Source organism: Phoca vitulina, unplaced genomic scaffold, assembly GCF_004348235.1.
Source record: "Phoca vitulina isolate PV1807 unplaced genomic scaffold, GSC_HSeal_1.0 scaffold43, whole genome shotgun sequence".
NCBI classification, from domain to species: Eukaryota; Metazoa; Chordata; class Mammalia; order Carnivora; family Phocidae; genus Phoca; species Phoca vitulina.
In genome coordinates this window covers 6,392,272-6,415,730 of record NW_022589746.1, presented here as the reverse complement: position 1 = coordinate 6,415,730, position 23,459 = coordinate 6,392,272, and the positions used below count along the sequence as shown (strand labels likewise).

General features: G+C 46.6%; 1 protein-coding gene across 1 annotated transcript in view; it reads left to right on the top strand.

Moving 5' to 3' along the window:
- NID1 (nidogen 1) overlaps positions 1-23,459 on the top strand; it is an 81,124-nt gene that overhangs the window by 51,153 nt on the left and 6,512 nt on the right. The window contains exons 11-15 of the mRNA XM_032430337.1: positions 4,291-4,440; positions 5,441-5,563; positions 13,963-14,181; positions 16,305-16,477; positions 20,108-20,234. Of these exons, the coding sequence (XP_032286228.1) occupies positions 4,291-4,440; positions 5,441-5,563; positions 13,963-14,181; positions 16,305-16,477; positions 20,108-20,234 (792 nt within the window). The remainder of the gene's footprint in view (positions 1-4,290; positions 4,441-5,440; positions 5,564-13,962; positions 14,182-16,304; positions 16,478-20,107; positions 20,235-23,459) is intronic.

The window sequence follows — 23,459 nt, the reverse complement described above, 5'->3', positions numbered from 1 at the left end:
CAACGTTATTGTAAGCCACAAGTCACAGCAGAACTTCTTAGCCTTGTCAAAGGAGGGAGTTGAAGCTCTTCATTGGGCTAATAATGCTTTAGGCTGGTGGTGCTCGGGGGGGTGGTGCTGGTAGGCCAACCACAAAGAGCCAGATTGTTTAGATTTTTTCCACTTTTTTTCTACTGCAGCACTTTGACCTATGGGTTCCAAGAATTTTAAGTTCAGAGATTCTTGCAGATTTCCGGGTCTGGAGGCAGCATGCTGAATGGGCCATCCGAGCTCAGCATTTCTTCCCAATTTTAAAACAGATTCTTCTTGTATGGCGTCAGTGAACCACCTCCTTGCCCCTTCCTTGCTGCTCACTGAAGCCTAGCGTGCATTCTGTTTGCTCTGTCTCGAAGCTCAGATGAGGCTGCCGAGGTCCCAGGGTGAGGTGATGGCTTGAGGGCGGAAAGGAACAGGCAGTTCTCATATTTTGAATGTGACCCAAACAGCTGTGGATTTAGAGAAGCCAGTCCCCTTTGCACAGAGTGCAGATTTCAGCTCTGCTGAGGTTACTTCTTTTTCTTTCTCAATAGAGAACAACCATTTCTGTGTATCTGGCCTGACTTGCTTTTTTGAGATGGAGGTGATTCGAACGTTTATTTTTCATGACAGCACCATTTACATTACATCCGGACTCAGACCTGGGGGGTGGGGGGTGCAGTCCTGGGGTAGATGGCTGTGAGGCGTGACGTCCTGGGTTTCTGTGGCCAACCATCCCTGACGTGCACACTCACTGGGGGACAGGTGGGGTGCAAATGTCTACTCCGAGGCATTGGATTTTGACGAAGACACTTCACGTGTCTGGACCTCAGTGTCTCAGACTGGATCATGGGTTCACTGTGCCCCCCCGGAGCCCTTGGAGATCCCTCAGGAGCTGCCAGTGAGGATCCATGGGAGCCTGGGCAGATTTGTCCTCCGCCCCGACCTCCAGCCATTCATTTCTCTGTACATCACATTCTGAGTGAGATTGTGTTTGAACGGTGGATCCCACTGCTCAGAAACAAATGTGAAAACCACCTGAAGATCCGCCACTGGATCACCCCTATTACTCCGCTCCTTTGAGACTCGCCACGTGGAGAGGTGGCTCACGGGGTAAAACCAAGTCTGCCTGAACGCATTCAAACAAATCACTCTGGCTCATCACCGGATCACCTAATGGGCAGTTTCACCTCTGCCGAAATTCCTCGTTACAGCTATATGCTGTGCGGGAACCTCAGTTGGAAAGGTTTTTCTCCAGGTCACAGCAGGGAAGGGAGGGAAGAGAATTGGGACAGTTGAGGAGGCCGGTGCTCTGAAGGCTGGGGCTCGTGCAGTGGATGTGGGCTGACCAGACATAAGGATCTTTCCGTGAAGATCGGTATCCCGTGTGGGAGGGGCTGCCCCGTGGACTTCCGTGTTTGGCATTTCCTGTAAACCCGCGACCTTTCTCTTTTCCACCGCGTGCCAACTTTTACAGTTAATTAGAATGTGCAAAGTATGTTCACACAAAGGAAACAGCCCATAGATCACCTTTATGTGGAGACACAGACAACCCCCCTCTGCATGGCCACAGCCCTATGATACGTGGCTCTGGGTGTGGAACGTGGGGAAATTTGAGGTTCCATTGACCCCTCACATGGGTGTGTTTGTGCAGTGCACAACACCATGTACCTGCCCATCCCTCAGGGCAGGAAGAGGGCCTTAGGCTTGGCCTTGCTTCCCCCAGTGTTCTCCCTTCCCTTCCTGTCATGTTGTTAGGAAAAATTATTGTAAATCATTCACTTTTGTGACCTTATCTTCAGAACTTAAAGTAAGTAGGGAAACCACCCTCCTTAGAGCTCTTTATACCCTGGTATACCTTTCTCTCCTTTTAACATGTGACTTCTTTCCCTCAGTTGCCCTTCCCTCTTGGCATCTCCCTCCTTCTCTCCCGTCGCCTCATTTCCAGCCCCCACCAGCCTGCGGGTGGCTCTGGGGGACTGCTGCTAGGTGGGCAGCAGCGGCTCAGGCCCAGCCAGCCTGCTCTGCTTCCAGCTCAGGGCACGGTCCTTTTCTGCGCTTCTCTTCAGAAAAGGAGGCCCTAGAAAAAGCACAACCCCAATGTACAGTCTGCTTGGAATTCTAGTTAAATTTTAATTCTCATTTGAGCCTGGTTTGCTGTCCTTTCCAGAAAGCCCGCCTCCCTCCCAGCATGTAGCTTCCCATTACTAGAACGGGTGGGATCAGAGTTGTAGAGAAATCGCCAGCTCCACAAGGTCGGGAACCTTTGAGGAAAGCACAGCGGGGCGCCCCAGTGTCCCCTCTGATGGCTTAGGTTGTTGGGGTAGCCGCTGTCCTCCGTGACTGTCCTGACCCCTCTCTGAATGATCATCGTCAGCAAGAGCATCTAGAAACTCCGTTTGAGTGAGAACTGAAGCACACTGCCAGGGCTGTGGGCTGTGTGCTCACCGTCAAGAACCGTGGAAGAGACTTTCCCTCTTAACTGACGTGAAACCTCACTTAAAAATGCCTCACTTATTTTAAAAATTAAACAGGTAGAACTAAACCATTTGGAATGGCAAAGCCGGCTTTTTAAACTTCTTTAAGAAGCAAATTGCTTTTGGCATGGCAAAGTGGTCTTCCATAAAGAAAAACGTGATGTAAAAAATTCAGTTATAAATTGCCTTTTTCTAGAAATGATTTGAGGATTATAGAAACGTATGCATGACAACAATGGCTGGGAGGGAATGTCGAAACCTATAGGTGCTTGCTGTATTCAGAGGGTCTCCTCTGTTAATTAGGATGGAGCAAAATGAGGCCGTGAGTGAACATCACTTATAAAATGACCACCCACGAGCTATAAAGGGCATAAATATGTGTAGGAAGAGATAGAGAAAAGAAAGCAGAGTGAGACTCGTTTCCTGGTGGTTTTGTCTGCATGTACTTTCCCTACCTTTGAGGGACCCTAATTTGTTGAAAGTTAGGGCGCCTAAGCTGAAGGAGTTGGGGGTGGAGGGGGACCCTAGAGAAAAGAAGAGCATTAGAGACGAGGTGACGGGAGAGAAGACAGGAGGGTCCAAGGAAGCAGAGTGTGTTCTTGAACTCGTTAGGTGTCATCTGGGTGACTGTTTTCCAGCAGAAATTTGGACCCTTGAAGAGTATCCTCTCCTTGACCTGTCCCCTGACAGTGCTTAGAGCTCTCTCTCTCTCAAAGACAAGAAAAACTGTAATCAATCTTGGGAAGATTCAGTGAGGAGGAGAAAGAGGAGAAGCCCTACTTCTTTGGGATAATCCAGACACGGAGGACTTCCTTGGAGGGAAGGAAGAGGGTTCTGTTCTGACGTTCTGAGGGACAGGATTCTGTCCTGGGTCTTAGAGCTTTAAAACCAGAAGCTAAACGGTGCCTTGAGAACCCCAGAGAACCTGCACCAGCCATTGAAAATACCCCCGAGACCTCAGCCCTTGACTTACATCTTGAGGCAAGAGCACAAGCCGGTATTGTCGGCCATCCCCTCGGTCACTCACCCACTTCCTGAGCCCTCGTTCTGTGAGTTCTATCATCGGGACCCTGTAAAGAATAATAGCTCATCTACTGGGCCTCCCTGTGCTTGGCATGTGGGAAGTAATTCCCACAGAGGAAGAACGTGAGGCTCTGAGAAATTATGTATCCAAAGCCATGTGGTGGACACATGTGTGTACCTGGTAGAAACCCAGGGGTGCTTACACCCCAAAACGCACAGTCTCTCTACAACACCTGTCTCACTGCCCTGGAAACATTTACTTCTCCTTCCTTCACGGGAAATGTGTGACTTCGCCTTCAGCATTCGTATTCAGTGCTCTACCTGCCTGGTGGCCAAGGGTAAAGACACCGTGTGGAAGTCTCAGATCCTTGGCTCCAAATGCTCCAGCAGAGTCGCCACGGGAGTACATACACCTGCACGTGGCCCACCTCCACGTCTAGGTGGAAGGAAAGTTGGGTTTGGGGGCCCTGGTATGGAGAGTGGCCTGAGACAGAGCCCCGGGGTGAAGCTGAGGTTGAGTACCAGGTGGAATGACCAGCATGGAGTCCATCTGCAAAGACTGATCAGGGGCAGGTGGCAGAAAATAGGAAGTCCAGGGGTATCAACCCAGTGAGGAGCAGAGGAGGAAGCCTGACAGGATGTCTGGAGGTCTGGGGTCTAGGCACATTCTCCTCGGTGGACTAAACCACTGATGGAGAGGGAGCTTACTTAGAAGGGCACCGGGACTGCTCGGGGTCCTCTCTTCAAATGTTGTGTGTCAACCTTGTGTTTGAAGCTGTTGCGGACCAGCGCCCCATCAACTACTGTACCACCGGTCTCCACGACTGTGACATACCCCAGCGGGCTCAGTGTATCTACATGGGAGGGGCCTCCTACACCTGTTACTGTCTGCCAGGCTTCTCTGGGGATGGCCGAGCCTGCCAAGGTGCGTGCTTGCTCTGATTTTTCTCTCTGTGGAGCCCGAAAAAAAATCCCATCTGCCAATTACCAACTCCCCCTGAAATTAAGAGAATTATTCTTTCATTTGTCTCTCTGCAGTAGTGTGAACCCTGTGTTTTCCTTTGGGGGCTGTTCTCATTGGGGAAGACGCTTAGCCTCCCCCCCTACTATTTTGTTCTGTGTGACTTGCTCACGTAGGAAATAATTAGACTCCTACTGTCTCCTAGGAACTGAGGAGATTTTCTTTTGCGAAAAGGCGAACAACTCTTGGATACATGGGGCTTGAGGTCCAGCTTTTTGTTTAGTAAGATATATATAGTCATTCCCCTGGCCTGCTCTCACCTTCTGCCCCAAAACAAGCCAAGTCCCCTTACTGAATAAATGACTACAGTCAAAGAATAAACGATTGCCCAGAATTCTTTTAGACCTGAGGTCAGTCCTTCATTGGCTGCCAAGATGTTCTTAAAGATGATTTTAGGTAAGATAACTGTGAAAACAGTCCCCCGACCCTTTGATTGCAAAATTGCTTAACAGTACAGCCTACAGCATTCCTGAAAAGTCCAAGCTTCTCTAAGATGATAATTTCTGAGATACTTTGTTGTCGTTACTGAACACGTGAATTTTCTTGTCTCTGAGGTTTTTCTGTCAGCTGTTAATAATGTTTCCAAACTCTCTGACATTTTTGAAAGTCTCGTTTGTGATGAGAAAGGCTCATTTTATAATGCAAACGAATCTTCTCTCTTTTCCTTTTGCATGCTTGACTTACCATGAAAACACTATCATCAAAGTGAAACACATTTATAAATACACTAGATAGAAATTGGAGAGTTCGTGTTTTGATGAGTCATGTTTGGTAAATTTTAAATCGCTGTTCCCAGATCAGAAACAGAGTTCCCTAGAGTTGAGCAAGTGGTTTAAGTTATTGTGTAAACTATGAATTCCAGAAGAAATTTCATTGTCTCCTGGGCTTGGTGGCTGTTTTGCAGATGTGGATGAATGCCAGTCAAGCCGATGTCACCCCGATGCCTTCTGCCATAACACTCCAGGCTCCTTCACGTGCCAGTGCAAACCGGGTTATCACGGAGACGGCTTCCACTGTGTGCCTGGAGGTAAGGTGTCAGAGACATTTGGGTTATCACGGAGACGGCTTCCACTGTGTGCCTGGAGGTAAGGTGTCAGAGACATTTGGAGCTGGTAGGCCATGCCACATTCATGAGTACTGAGTACATGGCCCTGGGAGAGGAGCTGAGGTGGGGAAGTTGGAGTCTCTATGGAGAGTCTTAAGGGTTGTTGAGGTGGGAGATCAGAGCACAGCTGCAGTGTATAATTGTGCAGGTTGTGCACTGAACAACTCTGGGGGGGTGCCACGCAGACCATAGCTGTACTGGCAGCCTAGAGTCTGAGCATCCTTGTAACTTGAGCAAGCAGTTTAGGGTAAGAACTGCTCTGTATTAGGGTTCTCCAGAGAAACAAGAGCTAATAGGATGTGTATGTGTGCATGCACGTGTGTATGTGTGTCCATGTTGGTTTGTTTATAAAGAGATGATAAGGAATTGGTTTTCCCAATTATAAAGACTTGCAAGTCCCAAGATCTGCAGTTAGCAAACTGGAGGCCCAGGAAAGCCAATGTTTCTATTTGAGTCTGAAGAAAGAGAGAAGCCGGTGTCCTAGGGTCGTAGGTCATCGGGAAGGAAGGATTCTCTCTTAGGCAGGGAAGGCCATCCCAGCTTCCTGGGAGACATGGAGAGTAGAGCTCGGGCGGGGGTGGGGAGCAGGGGTGAAGAGCCACCAATGGGGAAAGATGCAGGTTGAGGACTCTACAGAATTGTCCATATTACCTGTTATACCTGGACTGTGTACTTTCTGAAGTTACCTGAGGAGGGGAGGGGCAAAGGGAGAAAGAGAATCCCAAGGGAGCCTGATGAGAGGCTCGATCTCACGACCCTGAGATCACGACTGATCCGAAATCAAGAATCAGATGCTTAACCGACTGTGCCACCCAGGCGCCCCCATAATCATCTTTTTAAAATGAACATGATTACAATCTCCATTTACACAGAGGATGCTGACGCTTAAGAAGATAAAGGTGTAATCAAGGTCCCACTGGTATTAAGTGCTGGAACCGGGACTCAAACCCAGGTCTGTCAGATGGACTCCAGCCTGGATTCGGTCCCCTAAACCACATGATATTCTGTCATGAGATTAAGGGTGTATCTGACACCTCAGACTGGAGTCATGTGGTTACTGATTTGTAATTATTACTCTGTTATTGGCCAGATGTATTTATGCCACTGTAAATATGTCCTGTATATACACAATTATATAATGTTTCAACCAAATATCCATTTTACCACCACCTTTTTAAGTAATTAATAACTATTTCAATGTCTGTCTACACTAGCCTGTGAGTATAGGGTGCATATGCATTTTATTCCTATGTCCCCAGTATCGGGTGGAATATGAGGCCCATGATGGTGCTCACCGATTTATAGTTATTGAAGAAACAGACGAATGCACCGGTTTCCTACTAGCAGTATATAAAAGTATTTATTTTCCCACGCTCTCAACAGCGCTAGGTGTGACCAGTTTTTAGGATAGTTGCCCATCAAAAAGGAGAAAAATAATAGATTTAAAGTTAAAATTTGGATATATAATACTACATGTTTCTGGTCTACATTGTTTTCTTCTGATTAGAACAAGGATCTGCATACTACCACTTGCACATCAAATCTGGCCCACCTCCTGTTTTTGTAAATAAAGTTTTATTGGAAAACATCCATGCTTGTTAGTTCATGTATAGCCTATGGCTTCTTTGATGTTACAATGGCTGAGTTCAGTAGATGTGGCAGAGACTATAAGGCGTACAAAGCCTGAAATATTTACCACCTGGCCCTTGATAGGAAATGTTTCCCAACCCCAGCCAAGAAGAACCGAGGCAGGGCCAACCTTTTGTTCCTGAAGTTGTGGGTAAAAACCATCATGCCGCCCATAGATTCTGATAGGCAGGTTACATAGAGAAGAGTTCATGATAATCTCAGTCAAGACATTCCAGCAGCTACTAAAAATGACTAACATTTGTTATTTCCTTAGGCTTGCTTAAATCGCCAGTTCAAAAAGAAGCAGATGTTTCATTTTTTGGTTTTTGGTTTTGGTTTTTAACCTCACTCCTTGCCCCTTCTCTAAGGCTCTGTTAACTAAATAGAAACAAATTCAGCCCTGCAGGCTGAGATATGAAAACGGGACAAGGATAAAACCAATCAGAGCTATCTGCTAGGATTGTTTATATATTCCATCCCATTCTCTTAAGATCAACATCTAGTTATATCATCGAGAGAGGATGTGCACTAGAAATATACGTGAATGTTCATTGAGTATTGTAACAAAAAAAATCTAAATGATTATCAACAGGAGGAATGGACCAGTAAGTTTTGGTACAACTCATACAATGAAATAATATACAGCAGTTAAAATGAGTGAGCTGGAGTTGATGGATAAATCTCAAAAACTTGCTAAGCAGGAAAAAAGTGGCAGAAGGATATATACAGTATGATCCCGTTTATGTAAAATATAACACCGTATGAAAATAAACCTAAGTGTGTATACATATGTAAGAAAGCTACAAAATACATATATAGGGATGAAAAACAAAAACTCAGGGCTCAAGGTTACCTGCACAGTGAGAGAGAGGCAGTTGGGATTGAGGAGGGCTGCATAGGGGCCGCTTCCGTATTTCTAATTATTTTTTTCACCTGGAATAGGAACACAGAGGTTTTCTTCATATTTTCTAAATTTTGTCTGACTAAAATATTTTATGAAATATTAACAGAGAGAAAAATAATGTGTAGTGTCATCCGGACTCCTATTGCCAAACACAGAGAAGTGCAGGGAATCAGACAGTCAGCATTTAATTTGGTACCTACTGTGTACAGTGGGGACAAGTTTTACAAGAACCAAACTAAACTGGCTTTGAGGGTGAGTGAGTAGGTTAAGGTCATGGCGACTGCAGTGTCACCCGATGACAGGCAAGACAAGAAATTGGGATTTGGGGGCGCCTCGGTGGCTCAGTTGTTAAGCGTCTGCCTTCGGCTCAGGTCATGATCCCAGGGTCCTGGGATCGAGCCCCGCATCCCGAGCGGGAAGCCTGCTTCTCCCTCTCCCACTCCTCCTGCTTGTGTTCCCTCTCTCGCTGTATCTTTCTCTGTCAAATAAATAAAATCTTTAAAAAAAAAAAAAAGAAAGAAATTGGGATTTGCTCCCGCTGCACCTCTGCACTCTTGCTCACAACCCAAGTGTGGATTGTGAAATCAGTTCAGTAGACTGCTATTATCTTTTCTTTTCAATGGAATAGAACAGAAAACAATAATCAGGAAAACATCCCAGTAGGTAGAGTGTACATAGTAGGGAAAAGTACTGTTTCATGAAATGACGCTTGTCTTGGTGAATGGGTGAGTATGTGAGCACGCGCATCAGTGTGCCTGTGTGTATTGAGTTGCTGAGTGAAATGTATTCCTGTGGGTCATGGCCAGAAAGGTTGAAGGCCCCCATGTTACAGTTGACTCTTGAACAATGCAGGGGTTAGGAGCACTGATTCCCTCCCCCCACACACGCACCCAGTTGAAAATCTGTGTATAACATTTGACTGCCCCAAAAATTAACTACCGATAGCCTACTGTTGACCAGAAGCCTTACTAATAACATAAACAGCCAATGACCACATAGTCGGTATGTTATATATGTATTATATACTGTATTCTAACCATAAAGTGAGCTAAAGGAAAGAAAATGTTACTAAGAAAATCATAAGGAAGAGAAAATACATTTACATACTGTTTGGCAAAAAAATCCACAGTTCAGGGGCACCTTCGTGACTTAGTCGGTTAAGCGTTTGACTCTTGGTTTCAGCTCAGTTCGTGATCTCAGGGTCACGGGATCGAGCCCCGTGTCGATCTCTATGCTCAGCTCAGAGTCTGCTTGAGATTCTCCCTCTCCCTCTGCCCCTCCCTCCGCTCATGTGTTTTTCTTGATCCCTCTCCCACCCCCTTTTCTCTCTCTCTAAAATAAATCTTTTTTTAAAAAATCCACAGTTCAGACCTGTGTTGTTCAAGGGTTAATTGTAGTTATCTATTGTAATAAAGGATCCCCAGAGTTAGCAGCTGAAAACATAAATATTATCTCACAGTTCTGAGGGTCAGGAATTCAGGAGCAGCTTAGCTGGGTGGTCTTGGTTCAGGGTCTCTCATTAGGTTGTTGTCAAGGTATTAGCTGGGGCTACGGTCTTCTCTGAGGCTCATTGGGGGCTGAGGGACCCACGTGGTTGCTGGCAGGCCTCCATTCCTCATGGGCTGTTGGACTGAGGACTTCAGGTCCTCACAGCTTGGGTGTCTTCACAGGGCTGCCTCAGTGACTTCAAGACCTGGCAGCTGGCTCCCTCCAGAGCAAGTGATGAGAGAGAGAGCACATCCAAGATGGAAGCCACGGTCTTTTGTAACCTCATCTGGGAAGTGACAAGCTGTCACTTCTGGTAATACTATTATCACAGGCCAACCCTCCGACAGTGTGAAAGGGAATTGCCTAAATGTGAGAATGCCAGGAGGCAGGAGATTGGGGCCATCTTGGAGGCTGACAACCACAGCCGCCGACCTTGTCTGGGGGAATGTAACTGTCTAGAGTTTTGGAAAGTAGGAAAGTGGATTATTAGCGGATCAAAGAGGCATATACAAAGTCCTGGCTAGAGTTGTAAAGCCTGATCCTTAAGGGCAAATACCAAGCCTACCGATGTTTGATTACATCTCTTCATGCTTGGCACCCGTCACACTTACCAGTATGTTGCACCGAAAGACACACCACACATCTTTAGACACAAAGGTAATTCAGGAGTTCAGAGAGCAGGGCTGCAAGGAAAGACGAAAACATTTAGGATAATACAACTTGAAGAAAAGAAAGCTGAGGAACAATTTAATGGACACTTTTTGTTTGTTATATGTCTTGTTTGTGTTTCAGTGTGCCCTTTGCTTCAAGCAAACCCAATGTTAGAAAACTTGAATTTCCCAGTTAGATCTAGAAGGGGCTCTAGAAAGTCTATAATTCATCTCCTTTGTTTTACAAAGAACATGAGGCTTGAATAATTTTTGGTTTACAAAAAGTTCCTTGAACTCCTTGTATAAGAGAATTTTCTATGGCAATTTTTCTCAAAATTGAGTAAGACCCTTTATTTTTTTTTATTTTTTTTAAAGATTTTATTTGTTTGACAGAGACACAGAGAGAGAGGGAACACAAGCAGGGGGAGTGGGAGAGGGAGAAGCAGGCTTCCCGCTGAGCAGGGAGCCCCATGTGGGCCTCGATCCCAGTTCCTGGGATCATGACCTGAGCCGAGGGCAGACGCTTAATGACTGAGCCACCCAGGCGCCCCTTGAGTAAGACCCTTTAAAAAAAAATTCTTAAGGTCTCTGGTGTCAGATTATTTTTATTATAGATAAATCTAGGTGTGTGAAAGAGCCCCTAGGAATAGCTGGCCCCTGGTGGGGGCAGACTGGACAGGAAAAAGCTGAATAAGTAAGGCCTCGGCGAACGAGTTCCTCCACCCCACTGAGTATATCAGAGGCTACAATAGTTATTTATTTGAATTAACACAGAGAAATTTAATCGGGCAAGGAAATAAAATGCAAGTCAAGAGATTTAAAAGGTGCTTTTTTCTTATTTCTCCCGACTATTTCATTTTTCTCTCATTTTCTTTGTCCCCAACGTTGAGAAAATCACCCCTGCTCTTCCCGGGATAAATATCAGGTCTTGCCTGCTTCTTCAGACTAGGTGAATAAAAGGAATCTTGCCCGAGTTGTCATTTTATCAGCCAGAAACAGGGTCAGGAAATGTGTCTCTTTACCCCTCCCCATCCCACCCGCAATGGAGGGGTGAGACCCTCAGCAGGGGGCTCCCACTAGGGCTGCCTTTGCTGCCTGCTGGCCAGGCTGGGAAACCATCCCAAAAAACCCAGTGACATCACAGCTTTCCATAAACATACTTGAAATTCCATTTCCTGAGTCACAATTGGTAGGTTTTCTCCTCCTCTTTATAAGTTCAAGGTACAGCACTTAAAAGTTCCTCTATAAATTGTAGATCACTTGAGATTTTGTATGTTGGCCAAACACCATGTCAACACCAAACTGTCAGCCACATAAAATGGAGTAACCCCTACTTCCTTAAAAGTTTGGTGTGGTTGATAGCACACACAACACCAGGCCTGTTTTCTAGTTGGAAAGGCAGCACCATACACAGACATCGACGGAAGGAAACTGAGTCTGTGGGCCACAGATAATTTCAGTGAGTGTGTTAAGCTCACTTGTATATATCACCGTTGACATAACACGTCCAGTGTGCGTGAGCCGTTCTGGGCACTGGGCTCGTGGATGCAGAGGGGCAGGGCCTGGGCCAGGAATCCAAAGACCCAGGTTCTAGCTTGAGCTGAGTCACTTCCTAGTGCTGTGGCCTGGGAGCCTCTTCGCCAATCTGAGCCTTGGGTCTCTCATTTGGTGTAAAAAATAAGAGTTGTCTATTGCATACAACTGTAGTAGAGAATTAAATGAAACATGTGTGAATGGAGACAGTTGATATGGGAACTCTAAAACCCTGTACACATGCAAGATATTGAGGAAGTAAACAAGTTCTACATCCAAGGGCCAACAAAACCCAACATCTTTATTCTCGAGCATTTGACTTATTTGTATCTTCATTTGGCTCTTCCTACAGCAAATATGTTGTTTGTTGGTTTATTTTTTAATATTAGCCCCTAGGACAAAAGGGAAAGCATACCCACTTTTCCCTTGCCAGGTTCAACACACACTTTCCTGGCCCACTCACTGCTTCTGATCACGGGAGCAACCACATGAAGCAGGCTAGCGTGAGAATTGGCAGTGTAGACAGAAGGTACTTTAAACATTTACTGAACGTCACTGTGGAGGCCATGTGTAGACATAGACACAAATGAACATTTGAATGTGGAATTTCAAATTCCATCTGTACGCATTGTCTCATCATATTTCACTTCTCACAGTAATACATGAGATTAGTTACTGCCGCCATTGCTGTCCTACAGTGAGGGGTGTGGCTTATTCAGTGTTGCTGATGTGCCCAAGATAACACAGAAAGTGGTGGAACCGAGAGTCAGAAACACTTTTCAGACACAAAGTTCTGTGAAACAGAGTACTGTATGTTACGTTACAATATATATTATTACCGGGATTAACATAACAATAAAAAATTAAAAAAAAATATATATATATATTATTACCAATACATTAATATATTAGTTAACACATTAATATGTGAATTAATATGCCAACCGAAGGCCCCACCCGCTCCTCATACCATTTTATATTTATATAAAATATCTCCCTAACATAACTAGCAATGCCCTAGAGCAGGGGTTGATAACTAGAATCCCCACAGGCTGAATCTGGCCCACTGTTTTTGTAAATAAAGTTTTATTGGAACTCTCATTCATTTATGTATTATATTTGGTTGCTTTCATGCCACAACTGCAGAGTTGTGGCCATACTCCAGCCAGTGTGGAACCAGCTACAGCTCTGCGTACTGGGGAGTCATTGATTGATTCCAGGCCATTCCCCACAGATAGAGAATTATTTCCTTACCTGGGGATCCAAGTTCCACGGTTAAGAGGCCATGTTTCATGCCAAACACGAGCTCATTGTTAAAAGGAAACACAAATGTTGGAAAATATGCCCTGGGATGTTTGGTCTCCCAAATCTTTGACCTGGACTCGCTGTGGATAATCAAGAAGCTTGAGATGATAAAAAAGGACAAATTTCAGAGAAATGAAGTTTCTTAAAACAAATTTCCGTGATGCCCATCAAGTAATGAATGGATAAACAAAATGTGGTCTAGCCATCCTGTGGAATACTATTCAGCCATGAAAAGGAATGACATACTGATGGATCCTACACTGTGAATGAACCCTGAAAACCTGCTGAGTGAGAGTGGCCAGACACAATGGGTCACGTGTCGTATGCATGACACGTATGTGTCACATTTATAGGAAATGTCCAGGAGAGGCAATCCATGGAGACAGATCGCAGGTTGCTGGCTGCCAGGGGCTGGGAAGAGGCAGAAGTGGAGAGCAAACTGCTTCTAGGTGTCAGCTTTCCTTTGGAGCTGAGGACAGTGGATCAGAATTCCATAGAGGTGATGGTTTCGTCATATCGTGATTATACTAAATGCTACTGAAGTGTTCACTGTGAAATAACTAATTTTGTGTTCTGTCAGTTTTGTCTCAGTGTTTACAAACAAAACAAATCGCTGAGGAGAGAAAAGAAAACGTAAATATGATGTTGACCGTGACATCCATTAAATAATATGATATTTTCAATTTTAGAAAATGAACAACACAAAACCCAGTGATGAGCTTCCATGGGTCTGCGTCCGGTGCGGGTCTCTCGCAGTGGACACTGCCCGGTCACACAGCTGACCACCTGCCCTGTCCTTGTCTCTGTCGTAGAAATGGAGAAAACCCGATGCCAACTGGAGAGAGAACACATCCTCAGGGCAGCGGGGGTGACGGGCTCACAGCGGCCCGGCCTGTTTGTCCCTGAGTGTGACGAGCATGGGTACTACGTGCCCACCCAGTGCCACGGCAGCACGGGCCAGTGCTGGTGCGTGGATCGTGACGGCCGTGAGCTGGAGGGCACCAGGACCAGGCCTGGGATGAGGCCCCCCTGTAAGTCGGAGGGCAGCGCTGCGCTGAGCTTGGGTCTGAGAAGGGCCTCAGGGATCAGAGTCCCCATGCCCGTGAGCAGCCCTGGGGGCCTTTCCCAGGACACAGGTGCCACGTTCTGTCTGCCCTAAATCCTGCACTGCTCCACCGGCCCGGACCCCATTCCCTCCCTCCCTCTCTTCCCTCTGCACCCCTCTTCTCTGTCTCCCTCATCATGCACCCCACTCCCTCCATCTCTCTGTCCCAACCCTCTCCTCATACCTGTTCTCTTCCTCTCTGTGCACACCTGTTGGGTACAAATTTCGGTGGGACTGGCTGTGGCCACACCGCGTTGGTAGCAGAGGGTATGTGTGCTGTGGGTCCCTCAGGACAGACTCCCTGCAGTGGCCACCTGGCCTCCCAGCAGCTGCGGGCTGGGATGTGGCAGGGTTGGAAGAGGCCAACCGAAGGCCTTCTCTGGGAGGTGCAGGGCCGGGAGCGGGGGGAGCGTGAGGCCGGCCGGGCTGTGCTGCTGGGGACCCATACTGCCTCAGCCTCCACACTAGAGAGGAGCAAAACAATCTCTAGGATGGATCCCGGCTCTAAAATCCTGCTTCTGTCTCAAGTGTAGGAAATGGTCATTGTCACAAGTGACCAAAATCAATCAGTCCTTGAAGCTCCATTCTCAATTCAGCTGAGGATCAAGGATTGATCCTCTACCAGATATGTTCCCAAAGCTGCTAAGAGGCTGCTGAGTAGGGAGTGGTCCTTAATTCATGCAGCCAACATTAACTGAGCTTCAGATGCTGGGGTCAGTGCCCGGGGGTCCAGAGGGGGAAGTCACAGCGGCGGCCCCCAGAACCTCGCGGGACAGGTGAACAGGTGTAGGGCAGGGAGAGGAGCTCCATGAGAGAGGAGGGGGCTGAGAAACCCAGAGGCTTACGAGGGTGGTGGGCTAGTTGGGGAAGGTGTTGCAGACGAATATGTTATTGAGCAGAGGCAAAGGTAGCAGCTCTGGGGACGCTGGGGTTGAGGAGGCCGATTGCAGGCAGCAGGTGCAGGCTGAGAGGTCGGAGAGAGGAGGGGAGCCCAGGGGAGGGCCTTGGATGCCCAGCAGAGGGGCCTGGGGTCGATCCCGAGGGCAGCCGGGAGCCCGGGGAGGGTCTTGAGCATGCATTGATGCGACCAGGTTCGGGTTTTAGAAATACCGCTGGCTGATGGGTAGAAGCTGAGCTGGAGTGAGCGGCTCCGGCGGGTGCCTAACAGGTGAGGGAACCACCTGGCTTGCTGGCAGGGAGTTTAGAGAGGAGGGATGGAGTCCAGAGCTAGTAAAGGAGTCAGCCAGCCTGGTTTATGTCACTGACTGGGTACGATGGGCAAGACAGGCAGGCCGGAGAAAGAAGTGGAAATGGCCCCAGTAAGGACCGAGTCCAACTCTCTCTCTTCAGAGAGCTGGAGACAGAGCCCCGGAAGGGCCGCGACTCGTCCATTCCGGCCCCTCCCCCTGCAGCCCGGGCTGCCTGTCCCTTCTCAGGACATTGTCTCGTCGGGGGGAGCCAGAGAGTGGTGCCACGCATCGGAGTCTGCGTTGAGGAGGCGAGGCTGAACCTGGGGGAGAATGAGCCCCTGACCATCATTCTGTTCCTGGAAGGCCCAGGGAGGGCATGTGCCCGCTCGTTGGGTTGGGTCTGTGACTCGCCCGCCCCGCGGGACAGGGAGTGTAGGGCAGGTTTGCTCTGAGCGCCCCTCCCGTCTTGGGAAGCTCAGCACCTTCCCCTGGAGTGCGAGCTCCCTGGGGGCAGGGGTTTTGGGGGGCTACTCTTGCTGTCGTTTTGGTTCACTGTGGCAGCCAGTGTCCAGAGCAGGGCTGGAATGATTACATTATTTCTGTTTCTAGTAAGGGGAAGGCTAAGCCGTTGTTGTTGGGTGTTTGTTTGTTTGTTTTCACATGACCTTTAATATTAAACTCATGCCTTGCCTTATCTTCTTCACAAATGCCCTCTGTGGTCTTTCTGCTCCTTGTGCTCCTAGATGTACAGTGGGCACTGTGTGGCTCTGCCATCTGCGGTGCCACGAAGGTGGCATGACCCCGTGCGTGTGTTCCTGCTGCACGGAGGCCTTGCTCATTGACCTCTCCTGCCACCCAGGTCTGAGTACAGTGGCTCCGCCGATTCACCATGGACCCTCCGTTCCTACTGCTGTGATCCCCCTGCCACCTGGGACCCACTTACTCTTTGCTCAGACTGGGAAGATAGAGCGCGTCCCCCTGGAAGGAAGCACCATGCAGAAGACAGAAGCCAAGACATTGCTTCACGCCCCGGTGAGTGCCGGCTAATTGCACATTAGCAATTAGCTTCGGTGCTTCGGTGACCTGGGAAATCAAGCAGCGGGTTGTTAGACCAGCCCCGGGGCCTGACCCCTGGACTCAGGGGCCTCTTGATTTCCGTGTGACCCCAGGTGTCCATCTCTAGATGGGGCCACTGTATTCTTGAGCTGCCTGTGGAGCTCCAGGAGGGGTTGGGAGCAGAAGCGGGAAGGCCTTTCAGAGACCACTGTGGTGTCTGACCCCTTGGGTGGGGGCGTCACATGGGCTAGGTGTCTCATTTGTGTGCGTCTCCCAGGTCCGACCTTGCCATTCCTGCTAAATTAATACAGCGGCTCATGTTTGGCAGACTGTCAACTCTAGATCCTCGTATCTGCCCTGAGGCAATAATAGGCTTCAGCTTCGAGCTTTTCAAAGCATCAAAGATGCATTTTGTGAGTTGGAGGTTTTTGTCCGTTAGATAGAGGTTGGACACTTCTGAAAAGCCTTCCAGTTTCATCTGCAATCCTGACCACCCCCCCAGCCCTCGGCAAGAAACCAGACCTGAGAACTGGGGTCTTCTGGCACGATTCGGTCAGGGTTGCCGGGGCAGAGGGGGACCCTTAGGTCCCGTAAGGAGTGAAGAGGCTTTTCAAAACCTTTTGTCATTAGCCTTGATTGGATTCATGTTCTTCCCCTGCACAAAACCCTCTGATGGGTTCTCCCTTCACCCAGAATAAAATCCAGTTCTTCCCATGGCCTCCAGCCACTTCTCCCACCCCATTCCCTGTCACCGTCCCCGCCGCCCCCCCCGCCAGCTTCAGCCGTTTGGCCTTCTTGCTGGTCCTCAACTCACCACACACGTATCCCCATCTCAGGGCCTTTGCACTTGCCGCCCCCCTGCCTGGAGTCCTCACCCTCCCAGACACTTGTGCAGTTCCCTGCCTCACCTCATTCACATTTCTGTTGGCACATCACCTCTCTGGGAAGGCTGTCCTGGCCGCCCTGTCCACACTGCTCTCTGTCTCCCTATCCTGCTTTGTCTTTACCGTAGCACTGCGTGATACATTGTATATCAACATATATGTTCTGTATCTGATGTGTATGTTCCCACTAAGAACGTAAAGCTCGCGAGACCAGCAACCGTCCATCTCTTTCATGGAGGTATTTGTTTCACAGTGGTGTTCTTAGAGCCAAAACTATTTGCTGAATGAATAGGTGATCTCTGTGTTCTTCTGCTGCCTCTCAGAAACATAAATCCCTTCAGGGGCAATTGTCATTCTTTCTTTGTGTCCTCCGGTGCACGCACTCAGGTAGCAGGAGTGGGTTGAGCCCCTTGTGACAGTCATCGTCACCCAAGACGAAGGGCAGAGCCTAAATGTCAAGTGAGGCTGTGAAAAGCAAAAAATTGAGGTGGGATAGGTGGAGGGGAGGGCGCTCAAACAACAGGATTAAGATTCACTGTGTTCTTTTAATGTATTTGTTTTTTGGGTATTTTTACCCTTTTAACTACTTCATCGTGATGGTGCAACCATCACCACCATCCACTCATCATCCCAACAGAAACTCTGTACCCATTCAGTAATAACTCCGTCCTTCCCCAGCCCTTGGCAACCACGCATCTACTTTCTGTCTCTATGGATTTGACTCCTCTAGGGTGCCTCATGCATTCGGAATCCTATGGTATTTATCCTTTTGTAACCAGCTTACTTCGCAGAATGTCCTCAAGGTCCATCCATGTTGTAGCAGATGTCAGAATTTCCTTCCTTCTTAAGCTGATCATGGTATAGATTTAGCACATTTTGTTTATGCATCATCCATTGATGGACACTTGGGTTGCTTCCACCCATTGGCTATTGTGAATAATGCTGCTGTGAATGTGGTTGTACACATATCTATCTGTTCAAGTCCCTGCTTTCATTCTTTCTGAACATAAACCAGGCCTAGAATTTCTGAATCATAAGGTAATTCTGCAGATTTTTTTTTATTTTTTGAGAAACTGCCATACTGTTTTCCTCAGTAACTGCACCACTTTCCATTTCCGCCAGCATAGCACAAAGATTCCAGTTTCTCTACCTTTTTGTCAACACTTACTATCTTCTGGTTTATAATAATAGCCATCCTAATAGGTGTGAAGTGGTGTCTCATTGTGGTTTTGATTTGCATTTCTCTAATGAGCGATATTCTCATCTTCTCATGCACTTAGGGACCATTCATGTATCTTCTTTGGAAAAATGTCTACTCATATCCTTTGCCCATTTTGTAATCAGCTTATTTGTTGTTACTGAGTTGTAGGAGTTCTTTATATATTCACTTTGCATTTCCGTAGATATTTTAGAGTAAGCTTGTTTCTACCAAAGGGGAAAAAAAGCCTGCTGGGATTTTGATCTAGATGGCATTGAATCTCTAACTCTATTTAGGAAAAACTGATGTCTTAGCAATATTAAATCTTACAATCCATTAGACTAATTTATGTCTTCATTTATTTGAGTCTTCCTTTATTTACTCTGTGATGTTTTATAGTATTCAGTATAGAATCTTGCACATTTAAAAATATTTCTTAAATACTTTGTTTTGGGTGCTATTATAAACATTAGTGTTTGAAATTTTTTATTTTTTGCTAGTATGTAGAAATACCATTTTATATTGACCTTGTACACTGCAGCCTTGGACTGGATTCAGTTGTTACAATAGTTTTATGGATTCCCCAGGATTTTCTACATAAACAATCAAATTGTCTTAGAGTGGTTTTACCTCTTCCTTTCCAATATTTCTGTCTTTTTTTTTTTAAAGATTTTATTTATTTATTTGAGAGAGTGTGCATGCACACGCACACGAGAGAGAGCACACGAGCAGGGAGAGGGGCCGAGGGGGAAGCAGACTCCCCAATGAGCAGGGAACCCGACTCGATGAGTAGAGAACCCGATTCGGGGGCTCAATCTGAGGACCTGGAGATCATGACCTGAAGGCAGACACTTAACTGACTGAGCCACCCAGGCGCCCTATTTGTGTCTTTTTTTTAAAAATGATCTTTAGGTAGGTAAAGATTTCTTAGATGGTATATAAAAAGCATTAGTCATAAGAGAAACAAAAATAAATTGAACTTAATAAATATTTTTAACTTTTGCTTTTGAAAAACACCATTAAGAAAATGAAAACAAAACAAAAGCAAACAAAAAAGTGAGAAAAACTACATAATGAGTGGAAATATGCACATACACACACGCACATATAAATATATATGACAAAAGATTTTTATCTGAACTACATAAAGAACTCCCAACTCAATAGGTAGACTAAAGACTTGAAGACACTTCATTTAAAAAGGTGTCCAGGGGTGCCTGTGTGACTCAGTTGGTTGGGCGTCTGCCTTTAGCTCAGGTCATGATCCCAGGGTCCTGGGATTGAGCCCTGCATCAGGCTCCCTGCTCAGAGGGGAGCCTGCTTCTCCCTCTCCTTCTGCCACTCCTGCTTGTGCTTGCTCTCTCCTTCCCTGTCTCTCTCTCGCTCTCTGTCAAATAAATAAATAAAATCTTAAAAAAAAAAAAAAAGGCGTCCAGATACCTGTAAAGATGCGAAAGATTCCCACCATCGTTGATCACTCAGATGCTAGTGAGTGGGCCACTCTTACGCTGTCTGTACTTCCAGGATAAAGTCATCATTGGACTGGCCTTCGACTGTGTGGACAAGATGGTTTACTGGACGGACATCAGTGAGCCTTCCATTGGGAGAGCCAGTCTGCATGGCGGAGAGCCAACTACCATCATTCGACAAGGTGGGCAAGCAAATACCACTCTCCCTTCTTGGTTTGGCTTCTTGGGGGAGAGCAGAGGGGTGGAGTGCATGGTTGCATACAGGATATAGTGATTTGAGTGGGACTGGGTTCTTGGCCTCAACACCACCCTTTCCAGCCTTCTCTGAAAAGTCCTCTAAGGACTCATCATTAAGTCATGAACACCTTAGCTTGGATTTGTTGTTGGCCTAAGAAGAATACAGTTAAAACAGGTAAGTGCCCATGCCTTTCTCTAAAAGCTTATCTAGCAAGTTTTAATGAACAATAAGGGCCGAACTCAACAGTCCACTTTGGATATCCATTTCTCCTCTGGCTGTGGAGCCTAGAATTGATTCTCAGGATGTCTGCCCCATGGTATGCTCCATTAGGCAGATGCATCATAAAGTTGGGAGGATTACAAGCATATTGGCAAATATTATCCCTGATAGGTGACTATTCCCAAGACAATTTTCAAGTCAAAAGTTGCCACTTCAGCCTGCGACATCATGGTGGTGGGGGGGGGGGGCTCCTTTTCTACCTTACCCCCCATGGTACTTGCTCAGATTGCCTGTGACAGAGGAGTATAGCAAAGCGGGCTGAACTTTCGTAGATATTCCTCAATTTTTAGTTGGCATTACTGATAATGAAGTGCATAACACCTCGGCATTGCCTACCTCTCAACATTTAACCTCGAGTCCTTAATTTACAGAGGTCGATTTAAGCCAAGGACTGTGCGTTATTATAATGTCTATATTCAAGTCATGACTATTTTCTGTGGCTGTGTTTTATCAAGATTAAAGACCCAAGAACCTTATAAATTCCCCTTTACTGAAAAGGTCAAATGTTACATAATGCTAACTCAATAACTCATCAGCTGACTTGCAGATATTTTCAATCAAAAGACATTGTTGTGCCAATGATAGGTCTTACATAAAATCTTCTTGCTTCCTCTGCAAAACACTCAAGTCAAAGATACACCTTCTAAATGTATGAGCCTCATTTGGTATTTCTTTTGACTTGGGGCTGAATGTCGCTTTTCCAATTTCCAGTTTAATGTTTCCATGACAATTGATATTCCCAGAGGGTCCCTGTGCCTGTGGAACAGCCTGTGGGGAAGTTTTTTTTCCCCCTTCCTTGGCTCCTTCACAAAAGATGATGCAGCAGGAGCAGGAATCAAGCTGAGGTTGACTTAAATATGTCTAGCTTCAGACATAGACCCCGCATCCTTTTCTAGAAGCCAAGGTGCTACTTAAATAATGTCTGCCAGTTTTCATGGTTTGGCTTAATGAACAGAATTTTGAAAATGCCTTTTTGCGTCTTCTCCCTCTCTCTGTTAAAAATGTTGTCGCTGTTATCTCTGGTTTGACTTGCAAACCCCGTGGAAGAGGGGAGTAGGCCATCACTGCTATTTCCTGTTGCTTCTGGAACTGATAATCATCCAAGAAAGCTTTAAGCTCAGTAAGGAACATTCCAGGCCAAAGTCCACTGTGAAAACACAGAATGAAACTAGAATGTGATCTTTGTAGAGGGAAGATCACTGGGGAACATTCTCTTTTATTTAAAAAGGGAGAAAGAAACTTCCACTTCATCCTTTATCATGGTACAGGTAGGTGCCTCCCTAGTGAGTGAAGGTGGAATGGGGTCCCAATGCTAAGCGTCTCTCTCTTTCCTTGAGTTAAACTCCTACCCAAATCTCTTTAATAAGTATCCTAATCTGTTTCCTCTTGACATAAGCAGTATGGAAAATACCGCCTTGCTGTCTTCCCTTCTTAAGAAGCCCTGACTGCACAGTAAAGGGTGAGGTTTTCCAGACATTTCTTTGGCGTGATAGTTCAAAAAGAAGTTTTTTCCTGGTTGGAGGAGGAGGTTTGGTTGCTCTTGGGTTCGGAATCAGGACCAGAGCTGTTTCTAAGGAGATGGAACGACACGGAGTTTCTGGGTGCCCCTGGATGTCTTGTGAAATAGTGCTATTGAACAGCCTTCCCCCCGACTTTCCTGTCTGTGTGTCTGAGTCGTCAGTGTCCCTGGCAGAGGATGTGCTCATCCCAGATAGACCCCGGAATGATTTATTCTGGTTTTGTCTGAAAGACACCAGAAGTCTTCTGAGGTCAGCCTTGCTGCCCCTTCTCCCCTAGGGACGTGGGAAATATTTTAATACCTCCCAAATCTCTGCTTCTGGTTTGAATAATAAAAACCTTGTTCAAGGGCTGTTTCTCATTCTTAATAAACTTTCTCTGGCAGGGGTCCTTTCCGGGGGGCGGGGCTTTGGTGTTTCCAGCATCCACAGTCAAGGTCATATTAGGAGTCAAGTGAAGGCTGATCTGAGAGAGCTGAGTCTGAACTGCTTACACATTGGTGAAAAACACAGTGTGGGAATGATTTCCTCAAACCTGGGATCCCTCGGGTAGAGTAGCTTCTTCCTTGGCCTCTTCCCCTTCCTGGCTTCCAGCCATACTAAGTGACCTTTAGCTGTCGAATCAGTAAGATTAGGAAAGAATCCTAAGTGACCAGTAAAACCCTGGTGGGGATCTAATGTTTAGTTTGTTTTTATTTGTAGTCAGGGCATCATTGCAGTCTTGAACTTGTGGTTAGGTTAGGTGGGCACTGAAGGCTCATATTGCAGTGGGCTTACCCTGTGGCAAGCCCTGGCTTGAGAATCAGTCACTTATAACCTAGTACGGACTCTGGGAGTGTTACTTCTGATAACTGACGCCCCTTCTTTGCACTTTTCGTATTTGTATAAAAGAAATAACAGCTATGATTTCTTGCTATTACTTCCCTGAGATGACCCTTTTCCCCCAATAACTAGTGAATAAGGCAAATCTATTTTTTGTTCCATTCCCATCTTAAGATCTTCCTATGCCTCCCCTTTGCTCATGGGATAAGCTCTAAGCTCCTTAACACGGGCATCCTAACTTCATCTCTGGCGGCTCTCCCATCCTCACAGACTCCAGCCGTCCAAAATTATATATAGTTCACTTCAAGCCATGTCCAATCTTCCTTTATACTTATGTGCTGGTCCCACCACCTGGCATCCCTCATCTAGGATCTTTGCCTGACAAACTCCTGCTGGTCCTTCAGGAGCCAGCTTCACGAGGTGTCACTTCCCCTAGAAATCCTTCCTGGGTCTCCCCAGGCTAAGTCTGGTGTCCGCCTCCATGTTCCCATAAAGCCAGAACTCAGTCTGAATTGTGATCGCTTGCAAGCTCCTGGAAGCCAGGGCCACAG